The sequence below is a fragment of the Rhineura floridana genome, chromosome 1, assembly GCF_030035675.1.
Source record: "Rhineura floridana isolate rRhiFlo1 chromosome 1, rRhiFlo1.hap2, whole genome shotgun sequence".
Lineage (NCBI taxonomy): Eukaryota > Metazoa > Chordata > Lepidosauria > Squamata > Rhineuridae > Rhineura > Rhineura floridana.
Genome location: NC_084480.1, coordinates 269160618 through 269172970, shown reverse-complemented (window position 1 = coordinate 269172970; position 12353 = coordinate 269160618). Strand labels below are relative to the sequence as shown.

The 12353-nt window shown below is 46.4% G+C and overlaps 1 protein-coding gene across 1 annotated transcript in view; it reads left to right on the top strand.

The window, feature by feature from the left end:
- The window catches only part of TRAM1 (translocation associated membrane protein 1), a 30281-nt gene that overhangs the window by 6263 nt on the left and 11665 nt on the right, over nt 1–12353 (top strand). Inside the window, exons 5-7 of the mRNA XM_061601109.1 lie at nt 3520–3578; nt 3931–4015; nt 12282–12352. Coding sequence (XP_061457093.1) covers nt 3520–3578; nt 3931–4015; nt 12282–12352 — 215 coding nt within the window. The remainder of the gene's footprint in view (nt 1–3519; nt 3579–3930; nt 4016–12281; nt 12353) is intronic.

Genomic DNA, 12353 nt, shown 5'->3' with positions numbered 1-12353 from the left:
GCTGGTCACACTTTGGACCTTGTTTTCTGTGTTGGATGGGATGATGGTGATCTTGGTGTGGAGGAACTTTCTATAGTTCCGTTGTCATGGACAGATCACTACCTGGTTGGGTTTAGACTCACTGGGACTCAGAACCTCTGCAGGGGTGGGGGACCGATTAGGATGGTCCGCCCCAGGAGGCTGATGGATCAGGATGGTTTTCTGATGGCTCTTGGAGATTTTCCTGTCACTGCGGCAGGTGATTCTCTCGAAGCCCTGGTTGACCTCTGGAATGGGGAAATGACCAGGGCGGTGGACACGATTGCTCCTGAGCGTCCCCTCTTATGGAGTGGAGCCAAACCAGCTCCCTGTTTTACCAGGGAGCTGGCAGCAATGAAACGAATAAGACGGGGACTTGAGCGACGTTGGCCTACTCCATGGCAGTGCGGGCTAAGAAGAAACTTTTCTTTTCTGCCACCATTGCGTCGAGTGGTCAGGGGTCTTTTAAACTCTGGCCCCCAGGAGGGTAATATAGACCACTCAACAGCCTGCTGTCAAGAATTTGCACAGCACTTTGCAGATAAAGTCGCTCAGATTCACTCCGACTTGGACGCTAAAATTGATACAGTCTCAGGGGATGTAACTTTGGGTCCTGCTTGTCCAATAATAATGGATTCCTTTCAATTTGTACAGCCCGAGGATGTGGACAAGATCCTTGGAGAGGCGAGAGCCACCACATGTCTGCTGGATCCTTGCCCTTCCTGGCTCATCAAAAGTGCCAGAGGGGGACTGGCCAAGTGGGTGAGGGGAGTAGTTCATGCCTCTTTACAACAGGACAGAATTCCATCGTGCCTAAAAGAGGCAGTTGTACGGCCTTTGTTGAAAAAGCCCTCCCTGGATCCCTCCATAATGGGAAATTATCGGCCAGTCTCCAACATTCCATTTTTGGGCAAGGTAATAGAGCATGTGGTGGCTGCCCAGCTCCAGAGATTCTTGGATGAAACGGATTATCTGGATCCATTTCAGTCTGGTTTCAGGCCTGGTTACGGGACAGAGACAGCTTTGGTCGCCTTGGTGGATGACCTTCGCAGAGAGCTAGACAGGGGGAGTGTGTCCTTGTTAGTTCTACTGGACCTCTCAGCGGCTTTCGATACCATCAACCATGGTATCCTTCTGGACCGCCTTGCTGGGATGGGACTTGGGGGCACTGTGTTACGATGGTTCCATTCCTTTCTGGAGGGACGAACTCAGAAGGTGGTGCTGGGGGACTCCTGTTCGATTCCTTGGCTGTTGACCTATGGGGTCCCTCAGGGTTCAGTTTTGTCCCCCATGTTATTTAACATCCATATGAAACTGCTGGAAGAGGTTGTCCGGGGGTTTGGGGTTCTGTGCCATCAGTATGCGGATGACACCCAACTCTATTTCTCCTTTATAATAATAAATAATAAAATTTTATTTTTAAGTCGCCTATCTGGCCGAGTGAACGGCCACTCTAGGCGACGTACAACAACATAGCAAAATACAATATAAAAACAAGAGGAACACTGTGAATAGTTCTCTAAATCCCTCTTCCAGTTAAAACAACATTAAAACTGACCCACCCCAGAGATATTGTAGGCCTGCCTGAATAGCCAGGTCTTCAATGCTTGGTGGAAAACCGCCAAGGAGGGGGCATGACGCAGATCGAAAGGGAGGGAATTCCAGAGGGTGGGGGCCACAATCGAAAATGCCCTCTCTCTGGTCCGCACCAGCCTTGCTGTTTTGACCGGTGGGACCGAGAGAAGGTCTTGCGTGGCTGATCTTGTCAGGCAGCATAATTGGTGATGCTGGAGGTGCTCCTTCAAATAAACTGGGCCAAAACCGTATAGGGCTTTAAAGGTCAATACCAACACCTTGAATTGGGCCCGGTAGACAACTGGCAGCCAGTGTAGATCTTCTAACACTGGGGTGATATGGTCACGACGGCGGCTGTTCTTTATCAAACGAGCCGCCGCATTCTGTATCAGTTGTAATTTCCGGAACGTTTTCAAGGGTAACCCCACGTAGAGCGCATTACAGTAGTCTGAGCGAGAGGAGACTAGGGCATGTATCACACGTGGGAGCAGGTGGGAAGGAAGGTAGGGTTGCAGTCTCCGTATCAGATGAAGTTGATACCACGCTGCCCGGCTCACTGCCAAAACCTGAGCCTCCATGGACAGCTGGGAGTCAAGAATGACCCCAAGGCTGCAAACCTGGTCTTTCAGGGGCAACTGTACCCCATTCAACACCAGGTCTATATCCCCCAACCTTCTCTTGTCTCCCACGAGTAATACCTCGGTCTTATCGGGGTTCAGCTTCAGCCTATTCCTTCCCATCCATCCACTTACGGATTCCAGGCACTTGGACATGGTATCCACAGCCAACTCTGGTGAGGACTTAAACGAGGGATAGAGCTGAGTGTCATCCTTTCCACCTAAAGCTAAGGAACCTGTCCTGATCCTGAACCAGTGCCTGGCATCAGTGATGGACTGGATGAGGGCGAACAAATTGAAACTAAATCCAGACAAGACAGAGGTGCTCCTGGTCAGTCAAAGGGCAGATCAGGGAATAGGGATTCAGCCTGTGCTGGATGGGGTTACACTCCCCCTGAAGACACAGGGTCGCAGTTTGGGTGTGCTCCTGGACTCAGCTCTGAACTTGGAGGCCCAGGTCTCGGCTGTGGCCAGGAGTGCCTTTGCCCATTTAAGAGTAGTGTGCCAGCTGCGCCCATTCCTGGAAATGCCTGATTTGACTACAGTGATGCATGCCTTAGTTACATCACGTTTAGATTACTGTAACGTGCTCTATGTGGGGCTGCCTTTGAAGACTGTTCGGAAACTTAAACTGGTACGAAGAGCTGCAGCCAGAGTATTAACGGGCTGGTTATAGGGACCATACAACTCCCTTGTTACAACAGCTCCACTGGCTGCCAGTTTGTTTCCGGTCACAATTCAAAGTGCTGGTTTTGACCTTTAAAGCCCTATACGGCCCAGGTCCAGGCTATCTGTCAGACCGTATCTCCCTATACGAGCCTGCCTGGGCCCTGAGATCTTCAGGAGAGGCCCTTCTCTCAGTCCCAAAACCCTCGCAAGTGCAATTGGTGGGGACGCGAGATAGGGCCTTCTCAGTGGCTGCTCCTAGGTTCTCGAACTCCCATCCTAGGGAGGCAAAAATGGCCCTCTCCTTGCCATCCTTCCGTCAGCAAGTAAAGACTTTTTTATTCCGACAGGCTTTTGGGATGGAAGGTGTTTAGGATTGGGCTTTACAAGGCTTGTTTTATTGTTTTATATTTTTATTTGTATTATTTTAAATTGTTTTTAGATTTTTAAGTGCCTTTTAAGGTTTTAAGGTTGTGCATAGTTTAATGGTATTTTAATTGTATGTTTTTCTGTGTTTTTAACTACATGAGTTGTATTTGTAAGCTGTGCTGAGTTCCAGTTTGGAAAAAGGGTGGGGTAAAAATAAAGTTTCAATTCAATTCAATTTAGGCCTGTATCAAGTAACAGTACTTCTTGTTTTCAGGAGAATTATGTATCTGATCCAACATCGCTGTGGAGGGACTATCCGCATACATCAATGCCGTGAGTTTATTTTACTACATTTGCGGGGTGGCTTATGTGTTGAATAGTTTTTTTTAACTTATCCCATACTATTAAATGAACTAATAACTTGCTTTTTTATTCAAAATAAAATTTAAAAGTGTTAAACTATATCATACTTGTATGATATAAAAGCATGCTGTCCTGACCTTCTGATGCCAGTTCCAGGCATGTTGTTCTTATACAACAATCTGTGGCCAGTAGTTTCCATCACGTCATTAGTTCTCTCTGGCAAACATTTCAGATGTGACTCCATTGTAACACATCAAACAAGGTCTTTTTCAGGAGATATTTCATTATCTTTGACCTTTCACTCTTCCATGCTGCATTCTAGGTTTCAAATGAAATTTTTTTACATCGCTCAGCTGGCATACTGGTTCCATGCCTTTCCAGAACTCTATTTCCAAAAAACAAAAAAAGTAAGTCCACCTTTAATTTCATGTTCAGAAGCCTGTAAAAAGGAAAATCTTGATTAGCTGGAAAGTAGGAAAGAAAATTGAACTCTTCCAATTACACCCTGGGTTGGCGAGGCTCATTTGACAACAAGAACTCCAGCCTTGAGTGTCATCCAGTCCTGTGGAATGCTCTGCCACTAGAGATTCAGCCGGCACCTTCTGTTCTGACTTTTATATGCTTGCTGAAAACTTTGTCACCAGCCATATGCAGGCAGTTGAAAAGATCTTTCTGCAATAGTTAGTTGATGATTTCCTATTTTAAATCTTTATATGGTTTTATTGTGTGTGTATATATATGCCTTGCAAAAGTAATCGAACCCCTGATCAATGCTCTCATATTAGTGAATTACAAATAGTACATTGTAATTTTGTTCTGTATGGTATTTTATTTTGAAACACTGAAACTCAAAATCAAATACTGTAAGGTGACATTGGTTTTATGTTTTATTTATTATTTATTTATTATTTGATTTATATCCCATCCTTCCTCCCAGAAGGAGCCCAGGGCCGCAAACAAAAGCGCTAAAAACACATCAAAACATCAGAAAAACAGACCTTAAAATACATTAAAACAAAACAACTTTAAAAACATTTTTTTTAAGCTTTAAAAACCACTTTTAAAAAGGGTTAAAAAACATTGTTGTTTTTAAAAAAAATTAAAAGCAAATCCAACACAGACGCAGACTGGGATAGGTCTCAACTTAAAAGGCTTGTTGAAAGAGGAAAGTCTTCAAAAGGCACTGAAAAGATAACAGAGATGGCACCTGCCTAACATTTAAGGGGAGGGAATTCCACAGGGTAGGTCCGTTTCCTATGTTGTGCAGAACAGACCACCTGATAAGATGGTATCTGCAGGAGGCGCTCACCTGCAAAGCGCAGTGATCGACTGGGTATATAAGGATAAGACGGTCTTTCAGGTATCCTGGTCCCAAGCTGTATATGGCTTTGTACACCAAAACTAGAACCTTGAACTTGGCCCGGTAGCAAATGGGCAGCCAGTGAAATTCTTTCAGCAGCGGGGTGACATGTTGGCGATACCTTGCCCCAGTGAACAGTCTTGCAGCCGCATTTTGCACCAGCTGCAGCTTCCAGACCAACCTCAAGTGCAGCCCCACATAGAGCGCATTACAGTAATCCAGCCTGGAGGTTACCAGTGCATGGACAAGAGTGGTCAGGCTATCCCAGTCCAGAAACAGCCGCAGCTGTCTTACCCGCCAAAACTGGTAAAAGGCACTCCTAGCCACGGAGGTCATCAGGGCCTCTAGCAACAAAGATGGATCCAGGAGCACACATAGATCATGGACCTGCTCTTTCAGAGGGAGTACGACCCCATCCAAAGCAGGAAACTGACCAATTATCCAAACTCGGGAACCACCAACCCACAGTGCCTCTGCCTTGCTAGGATTCAGAGTCAGTTTATTGGCCCTCATCTGCCCACCATCGAGTCCAGTCAGTCGAGTCCAGGGCTTGCACGGCCTCTCCCGATTCATATGTTACAGAGAAATAGAACTGGGTATCGTCAGCGTATTGCTGACACCTTGCCCCAAACCTCCTGGTGACTCCTCCCAAGGGCTTCATATAGATGTTAAACAGCATGGGGGACAAGATGGTACCCTGTGGCACCCCACAGCACAACTGCCAGGGCGCCAAAAGACAGTCACCCAATGCTGTTCTCTTAAAGTGACCCTGGAGATAGGATCGGAACTACTGTAAAACAGTGCCTCCAATACCCATCTCACCAAGTCAGCCCAGACAGATACCATGGTCGATGGGATCAAAAGCTGCTGAGAGATCAAGTAAGAATAACAGGGTTGCACTTTTCCTGTCCTCCTTCTGATAAAGGTCATCCATCAGGGCGAACAAGGCCAATTCAGTCCCATTACCAGGCCTGAACCCAGACTGGGATGGGCCAAGATAATCTGTTTCATCCAAGAGTACTTGCAACTGCTGCACCACAACCCTCTCAATCACCTTCCCTAAAAAGGGGGTATTTGCAACCAGTTGGTAGTTGTCATAAACCAATGGGTCCAGGGTGGTCTTTTTCAGGAGTGGTCGGATCACCGCCTTTTTCAAGGTGCGTGGAACCACTTCCCTCCAGTGATGCATTGACCACACCCTGGATCCACTCTTTCAGACCCCCTTGGCAAGCTTTAATAAGCCAAGAAGGGCAAGGGCTGAGAGGACACATTGCTGGCCGCATAATCACAAGCACCTTGTCTATGTCATCAAGCCGCATCAACTGAAACCGTTCCCAAGGAGTTGCAACCTCATTGGGGACTGTGATGTTCCTATATATTAGTGTATATATGGTAAGTGCTGGTTGTTTAGAGTATACATGGTAAGTAGTGAAAGAGGAGGGGGAGTGAATGGGCAATAGAATGCTTGATGATTGGCTGAATGTTTAAAATGGCTGACAGTATAAATGAAAGGATGACAGGTAAATCTGGGTGGATGTGAGGTGGTGAATTGTGGAATCTGGGGGGAGAAGAGAAAGAGTGGATTGCTTGGTGGGGTTTGAGAGAGTTGTTTGCCAGGAGAGCGTGAAGAAGGAGGGAGGTGGAGTTCGGATTAGTATTGAGTAAAACCATATGCTTATGTGCCTTAAGAAAAAATCTTGTTAATCTTGTTAGCTTTGTCATCTGTAATAAATACTTAATTTGGTTTACCAAAGGCCTGATCCTTGGCTGGGGTTTCACAGACCAGAAGGGAGGGTAAGGTAATGACCAAGGCTGAAGGGGAACTGTAACAAATGGTGGCAGCGGTGAAGAGAATAGCAATACCAGTATTCAGAGTCTCTGGGAATACTAGTATTGGGACGTTACTGGTGGTTGCCTAGCAGGGGGATCTGTTGAGATCTGTGCTAGAGCGGGGAGAGAAATAAGAGAGAGCGGTCCAGACTGGTGGAGTCCCTGGTGGTGCCTAGAGACAGGCAGTAACCACGAGCAGGTAGGAACCTGACAGGGAGAGCCAGGGAAGGACGCCTCACAGGGACTACAGTAGATGTGGGTGGGGCGTCAAGACTGGTACAGAGGCAACCAACTTTACATTTAAAGTGTCTTGCAAACAATTCACAGTGGGCTTCAAAGGGTCTAAAACTCCATTTCCTGGAGATGATGTCAACAGACCCCTGACAATACGGAAAAGCTCCACTGGACGGCTACTTGAGGATGCGATGGAGGCAGACAAGTGGGCCTTCTTCGCCGCCCTCACCACCACACAGTAGGCACGGTTATGATGTTTTACTCGTGCCTGATCAGCCCCACAGCACGTCCTTTGCTACTTGCACTCTAGCCATCATCCAACCTGTTTCATTGCCCTTAACTCACCGGTGTACCAAGGTGCAAACCAGGCTCCACAATACTGGAAAGGGCACTCAGGGGCAACTGTGTCGAGAGCCTAACGTGCCTCACTGTTCCACAGCATGACAAGGGCTTCAGCAGGGTCACCTTTTCTATCTACTGGGAACTCCCCCAGAGCATTCAGGAATCCTGTGGATTCCATTGGGCTCCAGAGACAGACCATCTTAATTTGTCCACCACCCCTGCAGGAAAGGATCAGAGCCATAAGTCTAAACTTCCCCAAGAAGTGATCTGACCATGACAAATGGGTGACATCCACACACACCCATCTCCAGACCACCCCTTCCTCCTTCTGGAGCAAAAACCAAGTCAAGGGTGTGCTCTGCCCTATGTGTTGGGCCAGTGACAACTTGAGACAGCCCCATGGTCATCATGGAGGCCATGAAGTCCTGAGTTGGAACACTAGAGGCAACCTCCACATGGACATTGAAATCACCCAGCACTATTGTTCTGGGCTCCTCCAACACCACAGCCAAGATGGCCTCCGCCAGCTTGGTCAGAGAAGCTGCCAGGCAGCAGCGTGGACAGGACACCAGCAGCAACCCTAGTTTCCTGGTGACAGAGATGGAAGTGCTGTAGACCACAGCAGCTCCTTCCCCCTTCTCCCCCATTCCTGCAGCCTGTGCTGGTGTTGCACCGAGTATCCAGATGGGCAAAGCTGGGTCAGATCAACTCCTCCCAGCTCACCCACCTAGGTCTTGGTAATGCACACCAAATCGGCACCTTCATCCACAATCGTGTCATGGATGCGAGTGGTCTTATTGTGTACCAATCTGGTGTTAAACAACAACACACACAGGCCAGTGGGCACAGCAGATGAGCAGCAAGGAACCCATCCATGAGAGGAGTGGCAGCAAGGAACAAGGTGTAGAAAGCCTTTCCCTCGTCTTCTATGGTAATTCACCACCTCCCCATGGCTATACTTCCCTCTACCTGTGATCACTGAAATTGGGGTGGCATCACCCATGTCCCTCCTTACTAAGAATCCTCCTAAACACCTAATATGGACCCAACAAGAGCCCACCAACAAAACCTGCCTGAGCCAATTATCCCAGTAGGCCTCTGCAAGAATTGTGAACAGTCATACCCATTCAAACCTTTTCCCACAAGATCCATTTACTCCCTCTCCTGTCTCACACCCAGGGAGGGCCAGCCTTCTGCCAGTTACAGACTCTCATTCTGAAGGCATCTGGTGACTTTTTCCTATCATTCAGTTCATTGCACAGGCTCTCAACCCTGTGCAGGAACTACACATGCACCACACGCCCTCCCCACTACCAATCTCCTCTAGATTGGTTTAACAGAAAACAAATTAAAAAGAAAAAGAAAATAAATAAAAGGTAATAGAAAGGGGGTAGCGCCTTCGCTCTTGGGACTCCCCAAGGGGCAACCCCCTTTGGTGTCACCCAAGCACAGCTGGACTTTTATGTCTCCTGCCCCGGCCAGCAGCTGATGCAAGAGGCTGCAAGATTGACTGCAGCCTCTCTCTGGAGCCAGGGTCAGGCAGGGGGTCCCAGTCCTTGCAGCACTTACCAAAAACTTCAGTTATCTCGAGGGACAGCAACCTAAAGGAGTGAGCAGCAAGCACCGAGATGCTCAGATACTCACTCCCAGGGCAGGTCTTCTTCAGGCCCCTAGTGCTGCAGCTGTTTGGAAATGTTTGTAAGAAACATAAAAAAATGAAGCATGTTGCTTGCACAAGTGTTTTATTTAATCCCAACACATTAATATTTGGTAGAGCCACGTTTCACTGCAATAACAGCATTAAGTCCTTTGGGATAGGTATGTACCAGCTTTGCACACAGTGTCGGGGGGATTTTGGCCCATTCTTCTTGGCAGATTCGCTCCAGGTCCTTCAGGTTGGTTGGACATTGCTTGTGGACCGCAATTTTTAAAGAGCACCACAGATTCTCAATAGGATTGACATCAGGACTTTGACTGGGCCACTGTAGGACTTTCAACTTTTTCTTCATGAGCCACTCCCATGTTGCTTTGGCCTTGTGCTTGGGATCATTGTCCTGCTGAAAAGTGAATTTCCTCCCAAGCTTCAGTTTTTTAGTGGAATGAAGCAGGATCTCTTGCAGTATTTCCCTGTATTTTGCTCCATCCATTCTTCCTTCCATTTTAACAAGATGCCCAGTCCCTGCTGATGGGAAGCATCCCCACAGCATGCTGTTGCTACCACCATACTTCACTGTAGGGATGGTGTGTCTTGAGGCATGAGCAGCGTTAGGTTTGCGCCACACACAGTGCTTTGAGTTTTGGCCAAAAAGCTCTATCTTGGTCTCATCTGACCACAAATCCTTTTCCCACATTGCAGCTGGGGCACTGTCATGCTTTCTGACAAACTCCAGACGTGCTTTCAGATGGTACTTTTTGGGTAACGGCTTCTTTCTTGCCATCCTCCCATGCAGGCCAGTATTATGCAGAGCTCTTGATGTGGTTGACTGGTGCACCATTACTCCACTCCCAGCCACTGAACTCTGTAGCTCCTTCAAAGTGATGGTTGGCCTCTCTGTGGCTTCTCTCACAAGTCTCCTTTGTTGAGCATTGAGTTTTGAGGACCAGCCTTTTCTTGGCAGTGCCTGGGTGGTGTGACGCAGGTTCCACTTCCTGATTATTGATCCAAGTGTGCTCACTGGGATATCCAAACACTTGGAAATTATTTTGCACCCTTTTCCTAATCTATGCATTTGTATTACGTTGTCTCTCACTTCTGTAGAATGCTCTTTGGTCTTCATTTTCTTTCAGATCCACAGCCAGACCAATGATCCTTCAACAGTGGGGGTTTTATCCTGATAATGGGGTAGCAACTTTAATAGTTCACAGGTGGAGGCCAATGGTAAGGTAACTGTGTCCTCGATAGGGCGGTTTCTTTTGTCTGTGTAAACTGGGGTCTTCCACAGCACAGAGGTTGAATACTTATGCAAGCAACATGTTTCAGTTTTTTGTTTCTTACAAACATTTCCCAACATAAATCCAATGTCACCTTACAATAATTGATTTTGAGTTTCAGTGTTTCCAAAAAAAAATCATACAGAATGAAATTACAATGTACCATTTGCGATTCAGTAATTTGAGAGCATTGGTAAGGGGCCTGATTACTCTTGCAAGGCACTGTATATATGTTTAATTTTTTTATGAATAGCAGTATCTAAATATTTTTATAAATAAGCAAAGAAAAGCAAACACTTTGCTGGTGGTAGTGTTTTAAGCAAGCACGTTGTTGCATAGTTCTGTGTCTTTTAACGTTAGTAGTGTTCTTATGCACTGCATGTAGGCCTGAAGTTGGGGAAGACTTCTACAAATTACCTCTCCAAGGAACTTGGTTTATATCTGGATGCATTCCTCTTCTTTCCTTGCCATGAAAGTAGATTAGGTGATAAGGTTTTCTTTTTTAATGATTAGGATGCAATCCTTACCTGGGAACGCTTACCTGGGAACAAGTCCCAATGAACTCAAAGGAAATTACTTATGAATAGGCATGCATAGGAGTTTCCCATTAAATTGGAAAAAATAAACTGTATCTGGGAAACTTACAGAGCAATCCAACACAGCAGAGGCCAGCAGGAGTGGAGCCAGTAGAAGGGGCCACCACACCCTACCTCTGTCCAGGAGCCCTGCGTAGGGGAGCACGCTGGCTGCACTGGCAGAGCTCAGCAGAAGGAAAAGAAATCTATGTTTCCTTCTGCCGCCCTTTCTCCCAGCATAGCATCTGCTGGGAATTGAGCATGCAGGACGGAACCTCATAGGGCCAGGATGCGGTGTAAGTCCCCCTGTCATTAGTTCTGCCTTGACCTCCCCTGAATGCCCCTTTTTAGGGCCTTGCTCTGGCCTCGGTTGCGCTAGCCAAGTCTCAGTTGCGCCCGGGTGGTGGCGAAGTTCTCCAGCTGCACCCGGGTGGGAAACTTGTAACCAGCACAGCACAGCTGCACCAACACCCTTCTTCCTCCACTGCAGCTATGCCGCATCCTGAATCTCCTTAGTCCAGTGTAACTACCAGAAGGATTGCGCCCTTAGTTGTTGAACTGCAAACTTTTGAAGGCTTTGCTGCTGCCCTGAAAAACTAAAAAATGGTGAGGGTGAGACCCAGCACTAAACCACAGTTTAGCATGAATGGGGAGCAGCAAGACTCATGCACTCCCTATCCTACAGCAGAGTCATAAAGAGGATATCTGACAGTTTCATTTCCTGTTTCAACCAACCACAATTCTTCTTCCCCCTTTGCACATTCCACTATCTGTCAGCTCTGGTTTCTGATGATCTCAATAGAAAGCAAAACAGAACTGTAATATAAACGTGGACAATTTTCACCATTACAATCAGCTTATTAGCATTCAGAAATTTCTGGGTAACTTAGCAGCTACCAGGGAAATACAGTGAGATTCTTCTCGTTTCCTGCTAACAAAAAATAATTTTCTGCTTGGTTGAACAGTTCCTGGTTTGAATTGTAATAAGAGTAATTTGGACATTATGTCCTTAAAGATGGCAGGTTAGCAAACAGTGAATAAGGTCTTGTATGGCGGCAATATCAGTGTGTGATTTTTACTATTTCATCAGGAGGATGGATGTTGCTATATCCAGAGCAACAGTAATACATTTAATTGCTCCTTAAGTGGAGATGTTTCTCAACTTTGGAACCTGAACATGGGGAACTGGGGACTGCATATTGTAGAAATCTTATTTGTATTTGCAATTATCTGTTTTTATTCTTTCTTTTTGCATGAATAAATTCAAAGATCAGCTACTAAAACAGTGTAGTGTAAGACAAACAAGGATTATGCTGATTGGGTAATACCTAGAAATTGGTTAATACATTTAAAATAATGAGAATTTCCTGCCAAATTGATAATGTTGTGGCTTTTTCATAGGAAGACATCCCTCGCCAGCTTGTTTACATTGGACTCTATCTTTTCCATATCACTGGAGCGTATCTGTTAAAG